Raw genomic sequence first — 24,408 nt, 5'->3', positions numbered from 1 at the left:
TTTGGAAAATTAACTAGTCAAGATGGGAAATTTTTAATGGTTTTCCTAATTAAGATAAATTAGGCAATTTTCTTTAAACGGTTTTTAGAGATTAAAACTTTAAGAAAAATAAAAGGGAAAAATTAAGAGTTTATTTACTTTAAAAATAATTAAGGAATTTATTAGTATTTTCTGGATATAATACCGGCTAAAATCTTACATATTTTAACCGACTTGACGAAAGTGCGAGTTAATAGCGATACCTTGAAAGAATAAGATTTTTAGCGGATTGTGGGAAAATACCATTGTGATAGAGCCTAGTTATCGAGACCTTAGGATAGGTCTCCCCGAGACTTAGAGTGTAGTCTCAAATATTTTTGTATGAATTTCCTTAATGGGTTTAAATCCAAATAAGGATCATAAATTCTTACAAATGATTTTGAAAATTACCAAACTGCCCAAAGTAATAATAATGAATTATGTGCCATAATTAATCCGAGTATACTGTATGGATAACTACAGTATTGACTAAGCGTAACTGGAGTCAACATTGGAGGGTGAAAACCTGCTGAACGCTAAGGACTCCAAGTAAGTCAACTTATATTGTATGGCTGCAACATGAAATGATTATTGTCTTGTATGTTAGTATAGGGATACATGCACATATATAGACTGTCGTAGAAAGTTGCTTAGAGACGTTAGTCTAGTGAGTGATGATTTAGAAAATATGAACGGTAGATATCCTTCATATCCTAGACGGCTGATTCCCGTCACACTGCTTTTTTTTATTATGTCCAGCTCATTACCGCGACGAGTGGCCAAGAGGTGAGGATTAGCTGGTTAAACCTAGGGGGGCCAAAACAAATGGGACCTAGGGGCCCTCATGCTTACTTAATCAATGAACGGTTAGAGCCTGAGTAAGTGCTCTGATAAGTTATTCCCGGATAGCAGCCGTGAATATTGGCCATTCGGTGAGAGTGCCTAGAGATACTAGGGGTTCCCAGATAGATAGCAGCCATGGATTTATCCCATTTTTTCTAGAGTTAACCAAAAGAAAGAGGTTATGAGTTTAAAACTTGAATTTTGCTTACTAATTTAGTTAATAATTTAATCAGTTTTCTCTTTTCTCCCACCTTCATAAAGTATAGGCATTTCCACTATCATTAGAGTGTTATACCCCATTAACTCTAATTAGGTTAACTATTGGGTATTACACATTACAAAGCTCACACCGTATAAGATGTTTAATTGGGCTCCTTTAATTAGATCACTTAGTTCGCCCAACTTATAATATTAGCTCAAATATAATTGTCTTAATTTGTTAGCCCATACAATAACCCAACATAATACTCATTATCAACAATCAAGAATTCATGTCTTGGATTTTGAATTAACCCTTAACCTAAAAAGAACCTACTCCATAATAGCAATCATAATCACAAACATAATTATAATTAAGATTAAAGAGATTAAGGGAAGAGAAAAAACTAGATTGATGAACAATAGTGTTGTAGTGTTGCAGTCTTCTCTCCAGCCCTTTCTGAGTCTTTTTTCTCTCATAAACTGTAATAAAAACTTAGTCTCCAATTAACCCTAATCATCTTTTATAGTCTCATTTAAATTATATTTAAAATATAATTAAAAATCTTAAAACAGCGTCGCAAACCGCGACTTGAATTTCTACAACAGAATATGAGCAAAACTAGTAACGTAGGTCGCGGCTGAAAAATCTGGGCAGCGGCCCATCTGGAACATGAAATGTGAAACGTCAATTCCAAGTAAAGTGTCGTGGCCTGAATTTTATGGGCCGCGGTCTACTTTAATTTCTTCAATTCTCGAACTTAGAGAGCTTGTACGCTGTCGCCACTTCAACACTATAATGCTCCTAAAACTTCATTTTAACCTCATCTCAATGAGTCTTTTTCAACCTATGATTCATAAACTACACTTTCCATCAAAATGTTTGATTTATCATCATAAAATGCAATGTATAAAATATGTTGTAGAGTCACGAAACTAAGTTAAAACTACTAAAAATGTCATCATAACACCATCCAAGCATGGAAAAACTTATCAAATATTAATACAAAAATGACCTTATCAAATTCCTCCACACTTGAATTTTGCTAGTCCCTTAGCAAAACACTAAAATAACAAAACTAAAAATAAAAATAATACAAACTAATCTAGACTCACTAGACAAAGGTCTTGTCAAAAGCTTGAATGTCTCTGAGAATCACACAAATAAGTAATGCCAAAACAAATCAGATTTTCATACTCTTTAGAATTTCAACTCCATATGTAATTCACCATTTTATTTTCAAAATTAGCCTTGGGTGTACCAAAGCGCACAAAAATGTTGGAGGGAATGAAATCCACCACTGTTTTTTAATAATCTGTTCTAGTTGCAATTGCTTCTACCCAATTAGACACATAATCTACTACCAAAAGAATGTATTCATAGCCAAAAGAAGATGGGAACGGTCCCCTGAAATCCATTCCCCAAACATCAAAAATCTCAAGAATTAAAATAGGAGTTTGAGGCATTTAATCCTTGGTCATTATGTTACCAACTCGTTGACAACGATCACATGCCTTACAATAAGGATAAGAATATTTGAAAATTGTGGGCCAATAGAAACTGCTGTCGAATATCTTATGAGTTGTCCTCTTAGGTCCGAAGTGTCCACCACAAGCATATGCATGACAAAAAGCAATGATGGAACGAAATTCAGATTCAGGGACACACCTTCGAATGATTTGATCTGTACAATGCTTCCAAAGATAAGGTTCGTCCCATGTGTAGTGGCAAGCATCATGCTTGATTTTATTTTGTTGTGCTTGTGTGAGATCTGATGAGGACATCAAGACTAACGACCCAATTCAAGTTCCAGTTGGTCCGGTGACTAGGGCGCGAGCTAGGAGATTCAAAGAAGAACTTAACCACTTAGTCCAGAGAATTCTACAACAGGAAGAGGTCGAGTTCACTACTGAGGGTGAACAAAAGCTTGTGTTGCTCATCAAAGTTGATTCAGTTTAGGGGCTTGATTCCTTTTATTATTTTGGGCTTTTGTTATTTGGAGTCAAAAGACATGTCATTTTGGGCTTTTGTTTTAGGCCTTTTCATTAAGGTTATTTTAGGGTTTTTATTTGTCTAAAAACCCTCCTTGTATTTTCGGCTATATTAGGCCTTGTGGACAACTTGGAATTCAGATTGTTTTTGTTAATGAAAAATATTGAGAGTTTTCTTCTTGAGTTCTTGAAGAGACTTTTTCGAACTTATCAAGGGAATCCTTGTGGCGTTCAAACCTGACTTATCAAACGGAAATCCATCCCTGTTTGTGGCGTCTTTCACTATACCAAGGTTCGTGCTTTGATAAGCATTGGGTCGCGGTTATCCATTCCAATTTCGAGTGTTCTTGGGCTGTTTGTCCAGATTTGGTTCGGGTTTCGTCACATTTGTTGGTGTGGTTCGTATCAAGATCACTTGGTAACTCCTTTGAAGCAAGGTAGTTGCAATGTCGGCATATCAAGGAATAACTTCTTGCATGGCGAGGAGTTGCTCATTGGGAAATTTTTCATCCATGGGCAAATTATCTTCATCTCGAATAAGACGACTCAGTGGTCTTTCACCAAATTCTGAGAACCCTTCTTCTCTTTTATCTCCATGTAAAACTCTTGAAGAAGTAGAATCCACCGAATCAGTCAAGGCTTGGCTTCTTTCTTTGCCAATAGATATCGAAGAGCAGTATGGTCGGTATAAACAATCACTTTAGTTCCAATCAAGTATGACTGAAACTTTTCCCAAGGCAAAAATGACCGCCAAGAGCTCTTTTTCAGTGGTGGAATAATTAAGTTGAGCATCATTAAGAGTGCAAGAAGCTTAGTATATAACATGAGGAAGCTTGTCAACTCGCTGCCCAAGAACAACACCCACAGCATAGTCACTCACATCACACATAAGTTCAAAAGGCAACTCCCAATTTGGTGGCTAAATTCTAGGAGTTGTAGTCAAAGACTCTTTTAATAAGTCGAAAGCCACTAAACACTTTTTATTAAACTCGAACTTTACATCTTTTTGATGCAGCATGCCCAAGGAATGATCTCACTTCTTTCACACTAGTCAGAGGTGGTAGAGAATGAATTAAATCAATATTTGCCTTATCAACCTCTATTCCCTTGACTAAAATCACATGACCCAAAACTATACCTTGGTTTACCATAAAATGGCATTTTTCCCAAGTAAGCACAAGGTTAGTTTCAATATACCGCTGGAGTACCAAAGTGAGATTTTATGAAGGCATCAATCAAATGAGTCACCATAAACACTAAAATCATCCATAAAACCCTCAATGATGTTTTCAATATATTCTAAAAAAAAATGCTCATCATACATCGCTGAAAAGTGGCAGGAGCATTACATAACCCAAATGGCATACGTCGAAAAGAGAATGTACCAAAAGGGCATGTGAAGGTTGTCTTCTCTTGATCTTTAGGAGGAATAACAATATGATTATATCTCGAATAACCATCACGAAAACAATAATAAGGATGACATGCTAACCTCTCAAGCATCTGATCAATGAAAGGTAATGGAAAGTGATCTTTATGAGTTGTCGCATTCAACTTGCGATAGTCTATACAAACTCGCCACCCGGTTTGCATTCTTTTTGGCACCAACTCATTTTCTTCGTTCTTTACCACTGTGATTCCAGACTTCTTTGGCACTACCTGAACTGGAGCACCCATTGATTGTCTGAAATTGGGTAAATAATACCCACACTAAGGAGCTTCAGCATCTCCTTTTTCACAACCTCCATCATAGGTGGATTTATTCTCTGTTGTGCCTCAGGTGTTGGTTTAGAACCTTCTTCAAGTAAAATTCGATGCATGCACATAGAAGGGATAACCCCCTTAATATCAGCAATAGACCACACAATGGTTGTTTTATATTCTTGATGTACTCTTATCAATTTTTCTTCTTGAACTTGGTTAAGATTTCTTGCAATTATAACTGGAAGTGTCTTGTTCTTCCCCAAGTAAACATATCTGAGATACTCCGGAAGTGGCTTCAATTCAAGTGTAGGAGCTTGAACAATTGATGGCTGCAATTTCTCATTAGAAATCGGTAAATCCATAAATGCAACCTTCTTAAAAGTCTTGTCAAAACCATTATTGAGTGCGGTTATGACATCCATGATCTCATCAGAAAAATCTTCATCGGTCAACCCAAGATGCTCTCTCAATGCAACCTCCAAACAGTCTTCATTATGCAAATCTAAGACTCGTGGAGAAAGGATATCCAACACATCAAGAGAGTATACAGCATGTACATCACTTGGATACCTCATAGCCTCAAAAATATTGAATCGAATTGTCTCCCCATCAAATTCCATGGTCAATATACCGTCATACACATCAATCTTAGTTCTTGCAGTTTTAACGAATGGTCTTCCCAACAAAATTGGAATGAAGCATCCCGACAGTGGTTTGAGAAGTTTTCTGCAGCCTTAACTCAAGAAGGTTTTAAGCATTCTGCAACAGATCATTCTTTGTTCATTCGCCACTCTAACAAAGGTTTTATTGCTCTCTTATTCTATGTTGATGATGTGATTATAACAAGTACTAATCTAGTTGAAGTGGAAGCTTTAAAATCTAGCTTAAATGCTTAGTTTAAGCTAAAAGATCTAGACAATTTGCATTACTTCCTTGGCTTAGAAGTGGTGATGTGTGTCGTATACCACAACAAATTTAACAATTATTTTTCTTTCAATACTTCCAATTATTTTAGTATAATAGCAAGCACATGTCGAACCCACAAGGACTATCGTTCACTTTATTATTCAATAATTAGCACTAAGACTTAAAAGGGAGATTTAGATTTTGAACTCAAAATTAAATAACATAAACTAGAAAGCAAATAAATATTGATATTACGATATTAAGAAACAGTTAAAGGTTAATCTCCACCCTCAACAATCATTCCCAATCACTAATAATAAATATTATTCCAATTTCTCAATTAAACTATTAACCTCACGGATAACGCTGAAGCAAACAATTATCTCAGTCTCCTTATTACAAGTAATCAAGGTGAAGCGCTCAATAATAAACTATTTTAGCTAAGCATACAATCTATTTAACTTAGGTAAAGCATTAAGTCCTATGGAGACAAGTTAATCTAAGCAATAAATTAATGAAGCATATAATTCATTTAACCTAGGTTCTATTTTTCATCACAATCAACAATTCTTTTGGCATTACTCTCAATTAAAATTTATCACATACACTTAGAATCCTAAACTATTAGGTGAGTAGTAATTCTAAGATGAAAATTGAACAATGTAAAACCTTAATTAGTTGGCCACCCAACAAGAAATCACAAAATTCATAACATTCAATTGGAAAAATAGAAACAATTTAATATTGAGAGAAATTAAAGAATAATACTCATTATCAACAATCAAGAATTCATGTCCTGGGTTTTGAATTAACCCTTAACCTAAAAAGAACCTGCTCCATAATAGCAATCATAATCACAAACATAATTATAATTAATATTAAAGAGATTAAGGAAAGAGAAGAAACTAGATTGATGAACAATAGTATTGTAGTGTTGTAGTCTTTTTTCCAGCCCTTTCTGAGTCTTTTCTCTCATAAACCATAATAAAAACTTTATCTCCAATTAACCCTAATCATCTTTTATAGTCTCCTTTAAATTATATTTAAAATGTAATTAAAAATCTGAAAACAATGTCGCAAGCCACGACCTGAATTTCTGCGTGCCGCGGCCTACAACAGAATATGAGTAAAACTAGTCATGGAGGTCGCGGCCTGAAAAATCTGGGCAGCGGCCCAACTTCACTTTTCTACACAGCAGGCAGCGACCTGAAAAATCTGGGCAGCGGCTCGTCTGGAACATGAAATGTGAAACGTCAATTCCAATTAAAGTGTCGCAGCCTGAATTTTATAGGTCGCGGACTATCTTCAAGTTCTTCAATTCTCGAACTTAGAGAGTTTGTACGCTACGTCCACTTCAACACTTTAATCCCGAAAGCCTAGAATGCTCCTAAAACTTCATTTTAACCTCATCTCAGCGAGTCTTTTTCAACCTATGATTTATCATCAAATGCAATGTAGAAAATATGTTGTAGAGTCATGAAACTAAGTTAAAATTACTAAAAATGTTATCATAACACCATCCAAGCATGGAAAAACTTATCAAATATTAATACAAAAATGACATCATCAAGTGGCTCGGTCCCTAAAGGAATTTTCATTTCTCAAAGATCTTATGCTCTACAAATTTTGGAGGACTTTGGCTATTTGGGATGCAAGCCAACTAGTACTCCTATGGAACCCAACTTGAAGTTGACTCAAGAATCTAGTGACATTTTAGATAATCCTCAGTTCTACAGGTGTATCATTGGGAAGTTGCAGTACCTAACCATAACTAGACCAGATTTATTTTACTCATTTAACAAGCTAAGTCAGTTTCTTTCTGCATCACGAGTTCCTCATTTGAAAGCTTCCCAAAGATTACTGCAATATGTCAAAGAGAGTTCTGGTTTAGGCATCTTCTTTTCTGCAAATTCTGATGTTAAGCTTAAGGCCTACATGGATTCAGATTGGGGAGCATATCAGGGTACTAGAAGATCAACTACTGGCTTCTATGTTTTCCTTGGGAACTCATTGATATCTTGGAAAAGTAAGAAGCATCAAACAATTTCAAGGTCCTCGGCTGAAGCATAATAAGGGCAATGGCAAGTGCAACTTGTGAGGTAGTTTGGCTTGTTTCTGTGCTGAAAGAATTAAAGCAAGCTCATGAGGAACCTACAGAGCTACTTTACACATTGCTACAAACCCAGTTGTAACGCCCTACTTCCTTAGAGACATTACTAAGTGAGTTTAAAACGTGCATTTAACTCGCTAATCGAGGTTTTAGGTCAAAAGTATAATTAAATCATAAACAGAGTTATAAACTTTGAAAACCATTCCATTTACTGAAAATCATAAAGTGTTTGACATTTGGGATCCCAAAATACTGTTTAGAAATATTTACAACATATAAGTACAAACAAAGTCGACTAGACGACAAAATCTAGGTTTTAATACAATCATTTCTCAAAACCACTGGCTGTGGCAGCCAGGCAGGCCAAACATGTACGCGCCGCTTCATGCACTCCGTACTCATGGTTGGTCGACTTTCCCCTTGCCCTTACCTGTACCACAGAGCACCCGTCAGCCGAAGCCCAGCAAGAAAACCCTTACAAGCAGAAAAACATATGCATAGCAAACACTCAGCATATACACAGGCCATCAATAGGCTAAACACATATGTCCATGTCGTCCTAAGCGCTTTACCAGGCCCTAAGTTCGCGGTCCACACCGTGAGGATATCCTAGGTATCCTTTAGGGTCCCACCCTGGCAACTCACACTCCACGTGCTCAACGCTGCTCCCGGCCCCTTGCCGCACTCGGCCTTGCACTCCATGTGCCTAACACCGTTCCCGGCCCCTTGTCGTTCCCGGCCTTGCCGACCTCGGCCTGCGCCGTTCCCGGTTCTTGCCGAACATTCACACATTTGCATTCATATCATAATACAGCATATATTGAACATGAAAAAATTCAATCAAAGGGCTACACCCTGCAATACAATCATATAGGGCTCTGCCCTGCATACAAGCTCTACGGGAACAATGGTTTTCTTACCTGAGTCCCAAGCTTTCCAAGCACCGCTATCCCGAGCACAGTCCCCTAAACTGAGCCTTGCCGAAACCCTAGTCACAACACATTAACAATATTCATCCATCAAGTTCTAATCTATTAAATAGCTTTGAGTCATAACTCTAATCTCCGGGACCTTGAATTCTATCAATCCGGGTGATAAAATCCATCCTGAGCCTTAATATTTGATTTCCCAAGCCTAAACACACTTTAAAGTACAAAATGGCACTAAGAACCGCGACCCTATGAGGCCATGCCACGGCCTGCCCCCAAACCCGAGAGCACACCCAAAATAGGGCATGACGCGACCCGCCCTTCTTCCAGGCCACCCAAATGCTTCGGAGGGCCGCGGCTCAGCAAGAACAATGCTGCGGCCCGAATCTTCGAACCCAGAAAAATCCTCCATTTTCTCTTCTAAAACTTAGCCAATCATCCATAAAAATCAACCTAACAATCCAAACATTAATCACAAAAGTCTTAAAACAGTTTCAGCAGCAAAACCTAACAAGAACTTAAGCCAAAAACCTCATCAAATCCAAAATCAATCATTCACCCATCTACATGCATATTCTAAGAAAACTAGCAAAAACTTCAAGAGAAATTCTTGTAATTTAAAGCTTACCCTTGCAGAATTAAGTCTCTGAGTTGATCTCCTAAGCCCCCAAGCTCCTAGCCCTCAAACTCTAGCTTCAATTCCTTAGTTAGATTAGCTTCCACCACCACTTTCCTTTGCTATGCTTTAGAGAAAAAAAGTAAAGGAAGAGAGAAGTGTCTAAAAATCGGTTTCTACAAATTCTGAAAGCTTCCTATGTTTTGTTTTATTTAACTTAAGCTTAAGGTTACCTCAAGGCTCGGGGTACCAAAAACATCCCCGGGGGAAAAATGGTAAATTTCCCCAGTATTCCCTCCTAGACATTCTAACCTCAAATATATCTCCAAATATTTATTTCCATAACCCAATAACCCCATAATACATCTAATACCCAAAATACCTCTCGACTCGCCCGGAGTCGGATTCTCAATCTCGTTGTGACTTTCTGGCTAACTGCTCCCTAGGACTGTCTCGGATCGTGCTACACAGATATTTCACAAACATATCACATTTATTACATTTATGTCATCGACGAGCTAAAATCACAAACATACCCCTAATATCCAAACGGAGCCCACATGTATATTTAATTCAACTAAACATGCATCTCTATCACAAATTCACATAAATTCACATATTATATCCATAATTCACCTATTGCCCTCCAGGCACGCTAATCAAGACCCTAAGCCTTATTAGCAAATTTGGGTCGTTACACCAGTTTTCCATGAGGACCAAACATATAGAGATAGATTGTCATTTGGTGAGAGAAAAAATACAATCTGGACTTGTCAAAACCTCTCATGTTGCATTTAAGGAGCAAAGCAGATGTGTTTACTAAAAGCCTTGTTTCCAAATCACTTGAAGCTTCTTAAGGACAAGATGGGATTGCAAACTATATACAATCCATCATGAGGGGGAGTTTTAGACTTAGGACAAGTTGGTTAGGTTAGTTGACTGATTTGTTAGTTTGTTAACAATACTGAGTTGTCATTTTTAGTTAGTTGTTTTCTGTTCTGAAGTGTATATAAGCACTCTGTAATATTCATTCATTTAAGAATATACAGAAGGTTGCTTTCACTCTTTTCTTTACTCTGTTATTACTAATATAACATCAAACATAATTCCTAAAAGTTACTGAAAACAATCGCACTTCACATACATAATTCTAAAGTTCAACAGTTCTCATGAAGAATCAAAATGAAAATATGAAACCAAATCATAAGCATGCGGATACAAGTAATCTCGTGTAAAAAAGAATGCCATTACAGATAGGGTCATTATTAATTTCAAAAGATTTCTAGTCTCTTTTTGGCGTTTTATTATATTTTTCTTCACGTGCTGCTAGAACGGAAATCAATTTCAGAACCCACCTAGGTTGAACAATTATTCTATTCAACTACTGTTGTTCAATCTGACGGTATTTATTGAGGTTTAGCAATGCAAGAAATAGGATTCACCAAGTTAGCATCAGCCAACAGCCAGATCTTTCTGTGGAGCTCCTTGTGATACTACAGGGATCTTTTCCTTCCCATTGGCAACAGGCTGCTTCTCTGTGGAGGAAACTGATAATTCCTGCTTTGCTTGAGTTTCGGTTTGTCCCCCAGGATATGACCTTCCACTCCCACGTACAAGATCTTTGATGGTTGTTATCAGTTCATTATCCTTGATCAAAGATTCCAAGGTCACATGAACACCTGAGTTAAGAAAAAATGTTGTTGAAATCAGTATTTTCGAAGAAAATGTTGAAATCAGTCTACAGAATTTTCTTCCTTTTTTTTTCTTTTTTTCTATTTTAGGGCAGGAAACTCTAATTCATTTTACTTAATGTTAAACATAAGACTCTATACATACGGAATCTCCAATAATGCTTAGGGTTTGTAGGGTCATTGATAGTTTCCTCTGCTGCAGGTCGCGTTGTGTATTTTTCCTTCAAAGCCAACAAATCCTGAATAATATGAGGCACAAAATTAATATGCCAATAAACATATCCTAAATGTTAAACAATAAACGAGGAAAGAATATCAGACATAAATATTATCAACATATTAATTAAATCCTCAGTCGGCACTTAGGGCAGAATAATCATGTTCATCCTAATACCTGAAGCGGGAAAATGGCCCACATTGATGGAGCATCGACGTGTTGCTTTATGATGAAATGTGCAATTTCAGGAACACATCGATCCGGCGGCAACATGTAAGAGCCAACAACAGTTTTAAAATATCGTCGTCGTCTTTCATCATCTTCCTCCCACCAAGCACGCATGGTCGAACAGTCATGGCAAGATGGAGCACACACCTACAATGTTGACACTCAAGAAAGTAAGATGGAGAACCATCTCGGCCACATGCCAGAAAAGTAGACAACAGAGCAAGATAAAAGATCTTTACCGTCATGTAGCTGTATTGAGAAGGAATACCAAACTCCAAACCAGGTTCATTGGGCATGCGTTGGATGCGTAAACCTATTAACCCTAGTTCTTGCATAACCTACATCACAATCAATCAATTACAGCCTTACATTGACAAACTATAGGTCTAAAACCATAACTAAGAGAGCTTGGAAGTGACAGAGACGATTCTATCCATTATAAAGGCACAGCCAGAGGACTTGTAAACTTTAATTTGAAATGAGAGGCTGAATGAGCATACAGGATGAACACAAGAAGGAATAAGACCCAGATCTTCCCCACAGGCAAGCATATCTGATGAGTTCAGGAGAACCGGCAAAGTCTTCAAAGCATTCTGCCGCCAGAGAGTTTCTTGCCGATGGAAATAGTAGTCATAATACAATCTTTTCAGAACATTTTTGCTGTTCATGACAAATAAGAGTTTCCATGTTGATACTAAATTAGGGTGTCAAGGAAAAAGAATCATTCTGATTTGCATTCAGAGAAAAAAAAATGTCATAATTATTATTAACAGTTATTCATTCAGATTGAAAAACTAATAAAGCACCTGTGCTCGTCCAAATCCTGAAAACTTGAAGTATCTTCTAGATTGAAGCGGGGATAAAATTTCGTTGGATCATCTGGATCTCTAACAAGAACGATATTCTGGAAAGAAAAAAAAAACTGCTTAATATAGCAGTCTTAAGAACCAAGATGGTAGAAGAAAATGTGACGAACACATAAAAAATTATATTCTACCCGTAGAAGATCAAAGAGATCAAGCCGTGTCTTATTCTCATTCTCTAATAAAAACTTATCTGAAAGTGACTTGAGCTTGAAGGCAATCCATTTCTCTGTGTTACAGTCTTCCTTGAACTAAAAAAACCATGAAAGAAAGAAACTACATAAAAGAAGAAAATCAAGTCCAGTTTCACAACTTACTATGGCAGAAGATGTCAAAATAAGCAGAAACACACAAAGCCTAAAGCAGAACATTTCATAATGGTCTAGGATCCAGGACACTTTGCATTTGACATAAAAAAAAAATCTGCATGCAGTATGGTTGTTAGGTCACCTGTACACATTACTTATTCTAGAAGAAATAAAAAAACTTAAACTGATGTTAGCTATTGTGACTAGTGTGATTAGCAAATGATGTTTCTTCTGAAAAGATCAGGCAGTTTTGTTATTGTTAGCTATATATTAGCTGTCAAATTAGCATTAATTCTAGTTTTCCAATTGCATAGTTTTCTAAGATAAATTCTTAGTTTTGTACACATATGTACATAACCATTTAATGAAAATCAAGAGAATACAATTCTTTTCACCTTAAATAACATGGTATCAAGAGCCTTAAGGTTTCAAAATTAGAGTTTTATTGCAAACTTTGGTTTTGTTTTGGGTCTCATGCATAAACCCAACCAAGGGTTTAGTATTTCTATGATTTCATTTCAGAAGTCCCATTTAAAGATGCTTTAGGTTCTCACAGCCCACACCACGAGGTTCCCCAACCGTCAATCTACATTTCCCGAAGTCAGCGTCCAATAGCCCAACACATGAGCCCCATGCGCCGCCACCACCTTCGACCTCCGATCCCACACATCGGAGCATGAGCGTGCATAGCCCAGATTTCAACAGTCATTTTCTCGTCGGTTGATCTCCTTTGCGTCTTTGATTGTTCTGTGCTTCGGTTTTGTCCATCTAGATTTTGTACTCGTGAATGTCAAATGTCAAATGTCAAGGTTTGTTCTTGATCATTTGTTGTGGTTCTACCTTTGTTTTCGTGTTTGCTGCCTTGTCTCTCTGTTTAGGCGCCATGGCTAAGAATAAGTCTTCTAGAGTGACACATGTGGTGCCCGTGAGATCGAAAATCACAAACCATAAGAACTATTTGGATTGGAGTAAGACAATTCGTCGTTATTTATGGAGTATAGACAGACAGATGACCATTTGACTGATGATCCTCCTAAAGACTTCGCAGGAGAAAGATGATTCGAAGCAGATATGACTTAAGAGGATGCTCGCTTGTTCCTTCATATTCAAAATTCTATGATAGTGAGGTAATTGGTTTGATCAATCATAGTAAATTTGTTAAAGAACTAATGGATTATTTGAAATTTTCGTACTCTGGAAAAGGGAATCTCTCTCGCATGTATGAGGTTTGCAAAACATTTTATCGTGTGGACAAACAAGACCACTACCAGTCCACTATTTTATGGCGTTCAAGAAGACGTATAAGGAGTTTAATATGTTGATGTTATTTAGCCTTGATGTGAAGGTTCAACAAAGCCAACGAGTGAAGATGGTTATCATGAGTTTTCTAGCTGGCCTCCCTCCTGACTTGAGTGTGCTAATTCTCTTTGGTCCTGAGATCTCATCTTTACAATACGTATTTTGCCGCGTTCTCTTCACATAAAGTACTCCAGCCATTCCGCTTGGTGGTGCTTTGGTCGATCGATATAATAATAATGCCCTTGGGAGATCAACTAATCATAGTGGAAACAAAGGAGGGGCTCACAAGAAATTGACACTCGAACTGGATTCTGGAGGCAGTGTACAACTACTGTCGTAAGTTAGGCCATACGAAGTTTGAGTGTAGAAAGCTTTAGTACAAAAATCAGCAGAAACACTCAATACATGTTGTATTCACTAAGGATACCTTTGACAAATCAGTTTGTATCTCTGCCGATGAATTTTCCATGTTCTCACAGTATTAGAAATCACTCAAGCATCTACATTCTTCTGTCATTGCTATTGCTGATTCAGGTAAACCCAATGAATCATTTATTCTGATGCCACAGATCATATGATAGGAAATTCTAGACTCTTTCTACTTTTCAATCACACGCTTCCACTTCTACCGTTACTATAGCTGATGGGTCACCATCTTCTATTCGTGGGTCTAGCACCAGCACTCTTACATTTATTTAATTTATCTTTTAATTTACTCTCTGTCAGTCAACTCACTCGTAATCTTAAATGTTGTATCTCATTTTTTCCTGATTATTGTTTATTTCAGGATCTTATGATACGAGTCAGGAGGCCTCTACATTCTTGAAACACTGCTACCAACTTCTATTGTTTGCCCGAGAAACACTCAAGCATCTACATTCTTAACTCCAGGCATCCACCGCTTAATTCATGTCCTGCACCTACTCCTTTGTCATCAGATCCAATCCCAAGCAGTGATCTTCCTGTTGCCTTACGCAAAGGTAAACGCTAGTGTACTTATCTTATTTCTTCTTTTGTTTCTTATAACACCTTGTCGTCTTCCTCTTGTTCTTTACCTGCTTCCTTGATTCTCTTTCCATTCCTAAAATTGTTCATGAAGCCATATCTAATCTTAGTTGGCATAATGTAATGATAGAGGAGATGAATATTTTAGATGACAATGATACCTGGGACTTGGTCAATTTACTTTCAAGAAACAGGCTATAGGATGCAAATGGGTGTTCGCAGTTAAAATCAATCTGGATGGAACGGTTGCCCGATTGAAAGTCCGTCTAATAGCTAAGGGGCTATGCTCAAACCTATGGGGAGAGTTATTTTGATACTTTTTCTCCTGTTGCAAAATTGACATGTGATCGATTGTTTATTTCAATAGTAGCTACTTATCATTGGCATGTGCATCAACTTGATATCAAGAATGTTTTTCATTATGGTGATCTTCAGGAGGAGGTGTATATAGAGTAGCCTCCTGGTTTTGCTACTCAGGGGGAGTCAGGGTGAGTTGGTCGTCTTCGAAAATCTTTATATGGTTTGAAACAGAGTCCACATGCTTAGTTTGGCAAATTTAGTCAGGCTGTTGAAAAATTTGATATGATGAAGAGCAAGTTTATCTGTGAGATAATGTGGATATATCAGCTAATGATAGAAGTATGATTTAAAACTTCAGTACCAGCAAAACTGTGGTGTGATAACAAAGCTACTCTTCATATTGCATCTAATCCTATGTTTCATGAGCAAATTAAGCACAGTGAAATTGATTGTCATTTTGTTTTTGATAAAATTCTAACAAGATTTAATTTCTACAGAATATGTGAAAGACTGGATAACAACTAAAGAACATCTTCACGAAAGCTTTGAATGGGGGTTCAGATTGACCATCTATGTAACAAGTGGGGCATAATTAATATCTATGCTCCAACTTGAGAAGTTGCGGTAGTTGTATATTAACTGTCTAATAATTAGCATTAATTCTACTTTCCCAATTGTATAATTTCCTAAGATAGATTCCTACTTTTGTGTATATATGTGCACCACCTTTCAATGAAAATCAAGAAAATACAATTCTTTTAACCTCAGATAACATGGTATCAAGAGCCTTAGGGTTTCAAAATTAGAGTTTTATTGCAAACATAGGTCTTGTTTTGGGTCTTTCTTATTACACAACCTAGAAAATACAATTCTTTTCACCTCAGACAACAATTATTAACTACATGAGGGTTATTTGTATAAATAGATGAGCCTAGCTCATGAGAAAATTATTTAAAGATTATTTGTATTTCATTTCAGCAAAATCAAAAAGAGTTCTAGCAAGTGTTATCCAATCTATTCCATTTATTGATTTGATAAGAGTTCCAAGACCCTATCAATCGGTCAAGAACTAGCTCTTTTTTATCAATGGCAGCAAAGAATATAACAACAAGAATGGATTCGATGGAGGAGGTGATCTTGGCAATCCAAGAAGAAAGAGGCAAAGACCAAGAAACAAGAGGAGGCCAATGGAACTATACATGAAGACATCAAACTAATTCTCAAGAAAATGGACTCCTTCACAAACCTCCACGAAAAGAACTAGATTGGCATCTTCATCATTTGTCAAGGCCGAAGAAGTGGTTGTACACAGCCCAGGGATTACAATGGGAGCGGATATGGCATCAACAAGCTCTAAAAACAATTTCTACTATCACCATAGAGCAAATTATTGGCTGAAGAAGTTAGCAATGCCAATCTTGGATGGCACAAATCCAAAGGAGTGGATTTTAAGATCTGAACGATACTTTTCACTACACCTTTTCAACGAGGAGAAAGTATAGGCAGCAATCATAGCACTTGGAGGGGGCGCTTTATTGTGGTTCCAATGGGTGAAAAAATCAAGACCCATTCTCTTATGGGAAGCACTCAAGATCCATTTACTCAATCAGTTCTGTTTACACCAAGAAGGATCCTTGAGTGATCAATAATTTCTTGCTTTACAACAAGAGGGCTCAATTAAAGACTGATGCAGAAGGCTTATTGAGTTGGCAGCGCCCTTAAATTCAATTTCAGATGAGTTAGCACTGAGCAAATTCATCAATGGTCTTCAGCACAAAGACTCCAAGACTTTCCAACCCAGACGAAGAAAGAATCAATTCGCCTTCTCAGCCACATCTATGAACAAAAACCACATTCTTTCCAGAAGTTGTCGCTGCTTGACAGAGAACCACCGCCTAAAGAGAGAAAGTCATCACTACAGCAAAATGTGAACCCAGACTGAGGAACGTTTCTTCATGACGTTCACACTATGATGCTTCTTGAATTGTGTGGAGCTAAATTTCAGCTCATTACTTTAAAGAGAGCATGTGGGTCAGTGATGTAGCTTTACAAGCAACATTATTGAACTAGTTTTGCGACAGAGGATGGCTCAATGATTTCCACTATGACTTGGTAATGAACACAATCATAATAATACAGTTCATTCTACCAAGAGATGATTTTTTATTTCTACCATTCACCTTGAGGAAAAGGTGAAAGTTTGGGTGGGGTATAATGTTAGGCTATGTACTGAAGCTGGTGTGTCTTTAACACTTAGGTTGATGTGTAATTAAGTTGATGCGTCTTTAAAAAGAATAAAAAATCACGCCATTTGTTATTAACTACGTGGGGATTATTTGTATCAATAGATGAGCCTAGCTCGTGAGAATTACCTAGAGAATTGCTTGTCTAGGTCATCTTGGAGAGACCAAGCCTCTCGAATGCTTGGGAGTTTGTATTCATTTTACCAAAATCAATAAGTGTTCTAGCAAGTTTTATCCAATCTATTCTGAATACTAATTTGATAGAGTTCTAAGACCCTACCATTGATATTGCATATATTATACCCTAGCTAGCTACTTCATAAATCATGCTAAAGTGAGCTTGTGCGAAATATATTAATTCTGACGATCATGATCTCATTTATTATTATTTTGCATTTTACAAATCTTACCAAAAACAAATAAAATTACTCTTACTAAAAAAAAACCTATAGTGTTCGTTCGCTACAAAAAAGCTACAATGTAGTCTAACATGAAGCTCTAACAAAAGAATATGAAAAAATGTAAAGTTTAAAATGAGTGTTTCTTGCTTGCTAGAAGTATATTATCAAACAAACAACATAACATACTGAAATACCTACAAAGATTAACTCTGAATGCAATTAAGAAAATGCAAAAATATAAAAAGAAACAAAAATGAAAACCATACTATGATTAGCACACCTCATATCGGTTCTTCTGATATTCATTCAGAAAAGTTGAAGCAATAACAGGCCAAGAAACTCCGAACTTATCCTGAAAAAGAAAAACTTAAACATAAAGGCATCAGTAACCAAATGATGAATGTATAATTTACAATAATGAAACATAAATAATTTAGTTTATCTAAGACAAGACCTAAAATTATAATCTGCTTGAGAAAGGCTGAAGGCTAATATTACTCTGTGATAACCCAAACATGAAACTAAAAACTTCTGTAACTTGTAAGAATTTCAGTTGAATTTTAAAAATAATAAGAATAATTCTGTAACCTGTAAGAATTGCTGCTTAATATATGGCCTGCTTAAGCGATCAAAATCCCATATTCCCTCTTGCTCTAATTCTTCCTGACTTAGAGGGATGGAAGGTCTGAATTTTCCTGCTAGTCCAGTCACAGCATGCTCCGGTAGCTCCCAAATCCTAAAGAAGCCCAATATATGATCAATTCTGTAAGCAGTGAAGTATTTTGCCATCTGCCAAGGAAACATAAAATGTTGGTCTTCATCTTATAAGAAAAATCAATAAAGCAAAGATACAAATAAGATTATGCATGTAAACCTGTGTTAAACGAGATCGCCACCAAGCATAGTTATCTTTTGACATTTCCTCCCAATTATAAGTAGGAAATCCCCAATTCTGTCCATTTTTGTCAAAATAATCTGGAGGAGCTCCTGTAGATGTGTTCATGCGGAACAAGTTTGGATAAACCCAGGTATCTACACTGTTTCTGTCAACACCAATAGGTAGGTCTCCTTTCAATATTACTCCTTCTTCTCTCGCATAATCTGCAGCTTCTGACAACTGGCATTTCACAACATTACCAGACAATTCCACCATATTATTTTTTCTTAGACATCAAGTGATGTACAAAATAGATACATAGCACTACTTGCCTGTAAGTGTAGATGATATTGAATATAATAATGGAAGCAGATAACATCATAGTGCAAGCTGTCCTTAGAGACGAGTTTCGCAAGCTGTAACAAAGGCGAAAAGCTTTGTTGGATTTTGATATATTTGGAACATTTTCCTTTAATCATTATCATTACATTGAATTCAATCTCTAATTATTTATTTTTGTACGCAAACTGGTTAGACAATATACTTAAGATATAGAACTATGTAGTAGGCGCAAATATGAAAAAAAGATACAGAATACCAACTTTATAACTAACCTGTTAATTCAACTAGATGATTACCTTTTCTTTTGAAAAATAAGAGAAGCGACCCCACTGGCTATGATCTGATGTTTCAAAGAAGTCACGCAAAAAACAGAAGGCTGCATATGGTTTTAACCAATCCTATTCACAATTATAACAGGAGTCAGGGTAGTGGTTGCTGAAAAGAAATAAAAATAAATAAATAAAGGAAACAATTTGTGGATCTTCAGAGATATTTTTTAATAATAGTGCAAGAAGCAACAGAAAGTTTAAAACCTCATTCTCAGAAAAAAAATTCTGAAAGGAACTGGAGTTAAGTATCAACTCCTTCTCTAGTGCAAAAACTTTCTTGGCAATTGCAAGTTTAGTGGCCATGGTGGCTTCATAATCGACAACCTGCAAAAGTCAATAGAATAAATTAATTTTCAAAAGCAATTATAGTGATGCTTATACTCACTATTATTTTAACTTTGTTGCTTGGACACCTATGATGTCAAGCATCAACAAAAATACCAAAAGAAGCAAACTCGAAAGATGAGGAAACCAAAAACTTGGTTTTAACAATTGGTCATTGTGAGTGCACACAGAACAATAACTATCATGAACCTGATTTATTTGAATTTCCTATTACTTTCCTAGATGATTTTAACAAAATAGCATTTAAACAATTGTTGCCTTCTTTCATAAGATAACAAGGGTATATATTAACTACGGAATGCCTAAGGCCTACCTTGCCATCTAGTTGTTCTTTTGCCTTTTCAATCTCTACCTGTAAGAAAAGGGAATGGAAGAAATGGAAAATGAGTCGGTAAAGAATTTAAAAAACCAAATATTTTCCTCATTAATGCATGTTCAGTTTCTTTATATACATACTTAAACAGATCAAGTTAATTGCTATGAGAAAAGCTAACTTGCCTCTTTCTGAAACAAATTTCAAATCAATACCTCAAATTCCTAATCCTAGAAGTAGATGGACATTCTTAAGAAAAGGCTTTTTGCAACACAAAAAGCTTCTCATAAACAGAATGCTAAGATAATTAGTGTAAATCTTTCATTTTATATAGATTTTATAGTCAGTGTATCTATACTCTATCAACTCTAATATCACATTAACACCAACTCCTCCTTGAATGCAAACAAACAACTGAAATTTGCAACAGATAAAAACTACTTTATGTGGGCACCATATTGCAATTTTCGTATATCCAAATAACAAAGTATTCTTCAGCAAGGACAATGGATAATTTTTGGGACAGCCTAAATTTAACTTGTGCTTCTTTTTAACTAAGCAAATATTTTTTCCAACTCTTACCTTAATATCCTGAGGTATGCTCCCTGAAAGTGCTTGGACTCTCAAGTACAAAGGATGCAAAGCACACACTGAAAGTGAGCTGTAGGACAAAGATAAGTCAAGCCAAGAAGTTTAAATGAGACAAAATTCAATTAAAAAGTTAACCATAATGAAACCTGAATTGTAAAGAATAGCAACAACAATAAAGATAACATTGCTTCCTGTTCATGAAGCATCCAAATAAAAGGAACTATGAAAAGCACGCCTATGAAGAAAAAATAACGTATGACTTGGCAGAATCCTGTAGCAAATTGGGATTCCAAAGCAAGATAGGATACCACCATTGTCTTGTCTTTATATTAATGAATGTCTATTGTTGAAATTGTTTATATACCTGTAGGGATATGAATCCCACCACATTCCATGAACTGAAGTATCATTAATTGGTAAAAGTTGAACGAGATGGAACCCTGACTCGACAGCCCAATCAACTAGTAACTTTAGGTCAAGAAACTCTCCAACTCCAAGATCAGCTTCTGATCTAATAGAAAACATGGGGATTGCAACACCAGCACCCCGCCAAGGCGTTTCCTATAAAGCATGTAAAATATTTTGGCAATCACTGGAAGTTCACATGCAGTGTAACACTTTTAGGAACATGTCCAAGCTCTTATGCAATGCAACATTCATTAGAATATTTATCATTCTCATTGGATGGCAAGTAGCTTACTCGCAACATGCCATCTGAACGGACTACATATCTTAGTTTCGCATTTGAAGATTCAAGAGAGAGGTCTCGAGTAGAACCAGTTTCCAAAGAAAAGTTTCCTGCATTTCTGTATTTACAGTACTTATATGTGGAATAGTTGTTAAGGAATAGAAAGAGAGCCTAAAATAACCAAAGCACCATTAACTGAATAAACATTAAAGCTCCACAAGGATATTTTATTGGGAAATGAGACTTTGGCAACACACAGTCCACATGCCAGATTGATTCCCCAGAATAGCTCAGTTTAAGTCCACCGTCAATCTTCCATTGCCCCAGCTTGATGGAGCTACCAATAACATAAATCTAATAAGATGAAACATCAATCAGTAGGATGTAGTCTGAGCCAAAAAAAAAAACACTACATTATATAAAAACTATCGTATTCGAGTACACATTTGAGAAAAAGAAAAATAAATCTTACTGATGTGTCTTCTTCTATATTTGGACAGCAGATTTTGAAATGAACAATAACAGAATCTGTTCATTGACAAATTAACATATTAGTCAATATACAATTTCCAAACAGCAAATTATATCAATGAAATTGAATTGATTAAGAAAGGTCAACTTGAGTAAATTTACCTTCATTGTCCAATTTATTCTTAATTAATCCTAGATGCCTTTGTACCTTAAGTGTGCACCTTGAGCGGAATATGACATCTTTGAAGGCACTTGTGAAAGAAAGTGCATCAGCACCAATCTGGATTTCATGGGTCATTACATATAAAAGCTATATGAAGATGTCAATGACAAAAAAAAAAAAGAAAAGGAAATAAAGTACTTCAATACGCCATTCTCATACAAACATAATGAAACAAGAAATATAATTAAATCAAACATTCCCATACAAATATAAGGTCATCCATAACAAAAATGACCTTAATAAGACAACGTCACAGAAATACCAAACTCAACTTTTATGAGAAGTCTGCTGGACTGTAATTCTGATAATTTTACGTCACTCAATCAAACTTAGCAGCAACATAAGGCTGCAGTGACCCTTGGTCCTCAATTAAAGTTATAACTATACATAACCAACCATAACAAAGCAACAATTGTAGTTTGAATTGGTTAAGACTAGACAAAATTTAGTAAAATAGGTAAATAAAGTAAATGAAATTAAATAATCTACCAGGGTCAAATTTTTCCTACATTCCAAGAACCAGAATTGTGTTTGTAATAATATAAATCGGCTACACTTAAAAAAAATAAAAATCTTTCTATTCTAACTCGCTCCAAGATTACGGTAGGGGCAAAAATGATAAAAGTGATGCCCTACCTACAAAGCTCCCTATAAATATATAAGTCAATAAATAAAACAATTTCTCACTATATTAAATGACAAGTATGATTATAATAGAAAGACATCTACATCTTTTTACAACCACATGCAAAGCGCAGGCTCAGATAAAACAAAAATAGTAAGTAAAATCCATCAACATATATACATGAAAAAGTTGCAACAAAGTGCTATGGTGCTGGAAAAAATAAAAATTAAAAGAAATAAAGAAGGATAAACGAAACAAAAGTAAAAAAGTAAAGAACAAATGATGGATTAATGAGAAAAAGAATACTTTGTAACTCCAAAAGTGGATTTCTGAAAGATTCATAAGGTAACTTCTCCTTTTTTCAACTACTTCATTGGCAATTAGAGTAATTAAACATCTAACAAGAAGAGCATCATTCCAAGATTATGAAATCTTAAATAATTCAGAAGATTGCCACAGTTGAACTAATACCACTAAAACACAAGTCCACAGGCAAAGGAGTGAAACCTGGGATCGGCTCTCATCCGCTATGATCTCAAGCAAAATAAAAGAAAAAGAATATTCAATGAAAAATAGCATAGTACCAGCCAAAGATCATGCAACTCCAATAAGATACCATCTTGAATTCCCTCAGGCAGTAACAATTTACGCTTCTTTCCCATCTCGGACCTCAGCACATTTTTATTATCATCCACCACATAGTAACTGTATTCACTTACAAAGTCTTTAGGAATCGCAATAGTCCCACACCAAAGAAGCTCATCGCCTTCACGAACAGGACTCAGTAACAGACCCTTCTTCACATTCCACGCACCAAGCACAGGTTCAGACCCACAAACCACCAAGCTTTGACCCCATTGTGTATAATATGGTAGTCTGAATCTCACATTCACGCATTTGGTCCCAACAAACAATCCCAGGTTGGCCATTATCTCCCAATTCGGATCAGACCCAGATGAAAATTTTCAATTTCTACCTTAAAATAAACGTAAATTGTCAAAATATATTCCAAAAATCCATACAAAAAAAATTCCATTAATGAAGAGAACCAGATGCAATACTTTCTCGAGAAAGAAAAAAAGATGTAAACAAGAGAGCAATATCCAAAAGCGTTGATATTTTCCTCGTCACTCCATTTTCCCGAAAACAAATAATTACTAACCAGAGTGGATTTTAAGGAAAATCAATCCACAACCTCACTTTTACAGAAGAAAATAATACATACCTTCCTAAGATAGCCAGTAACGAAAAAAAAAAACAGCTGAGAATCTGAGAGGAAAAAATCAACGTTGCTCCACTCAGAAGCTATAAGTTAAGCCAAGCGGACAAAAAAATTTAAGGAAAATTGAAATATGTGAAAGCCGCATGCGTTTGTTGGGTTCGAAGAGCCAAACTGTAACGAAGGACTATCATTCAATTTGTGTAGGGTGATATTTTCACTGGGAAAAAGTAATGAAAAGGGACAATGAAGGAAAGATTATGCGTTTTTATCGGACTGATGAGGTGAGATTTTTTTTGTTTCCCAGTCCCAGATATTTATGAAATGAGATATTGTGCTCACTTGTGGCATAGAGCCTCGAAGAAGAAGAAGTAAGAAGAGAACGTGAATTTGAGTGCCGCTTTCACGGGAGAGACTGACACAGTGACACCCCGACCCGACTCCGGAAAATGAGAGAAGGACCACACAGTTTGTTTGTGCCTGTTTTTTCTTTTTTCTTTTTTCTTTTTTCGTT

General features: G+C 36.1%; 2 protein-coding genes across 3 annotated transcripts; one reads left to right on the top strand and one right to left on the bottom strand.

Moving 5' to 3' along the window:
* The first annotated feature begins 7,218 nt into the window (after positions 1-7,218).
* On the top strand, positions 7,219-7,731 carry LOC133825159 (uncharacterized mitochondrial protein AtMg00810-like). The gene has a single exon (XM_062258142.1). The coding sequence runs from the start codon at positions 7,219-7,221 to the stop codon at positions 7,729-7,731; it is 513 nt and encodes a 170-aa protein (XP_062114126.1).
* Positions 7,732-10,486: 2,755 nt separating this feature from the next.
* On the bottom strand, positions 10,487-24,310 carry LOC133823237 (4-alpha-glucanotransferase DPE2). Of its 2 annotated transcripts, none has more exons than XM_062255898.1 (22): positions 23,901-24,310; positions 23,260-23,651; positions 21,990-22,107; positions 21,829-21,884; positions 21,583-21,710; positions 21,369-21,495; positions 21,033-21,229; positions 20,660-20,738; positions 20,078-20,116; positions 19,624-19,743; positions 19,387-19,488; positions 19,081-19,164; positions 18,746-18,988; positions 18,460-18,660; positions 18,152-18,223; positions 12,450-12,566; positions 12,259-12,356; positions 11,953-12,112; positions 11,692-11,790; positions 11,402-11,599; positions 11,153-11,246; positions 10,487-10,995 (listed from the first exon to the last, which is right to left on the bottom strand). In XM_062255898.1, the coding sequence occupies exons 2-22, from the start codon at positions 23,602-23,604 to the stop codon at positions 10,769-10,771; spliced, it is 2,904 nt and encodes a 967-aa protein (XP_062111882.1). In that variant the 5' UTR covers positions 23,605-23,651; positions 23,901-24,310; the 3' UTR covers positions 10,487-10,768. The 2 variants fall into 2 exon arrangements, with proteins under 2 accessions (XP_062111882.1, XP_062111883.1); XM_062255899.1 differs by having other exon boundaries at positions 23,260-23,647.
* Positions 24,311-24,408: the final 98 nt, after the last annotated feature.

This window comes from Humulus lupulus, chromosome 3, assembly GCF_963169125.1.
Source record: "Humulus lupulus chromosome 3, drHumLupu1.1, whole genome shotgun sequence".
NCBI classification, from domain to species: domain Eukaryota; kingdom Viridiplantae; phylum Streptophyta; class Magnoliopsida; order Rosales; family Cannabaceae; genus Humulus; species Humulus lupulus.
This window is presented reverse-complemented; position numbering and strand designations above follow the sequence as displayed.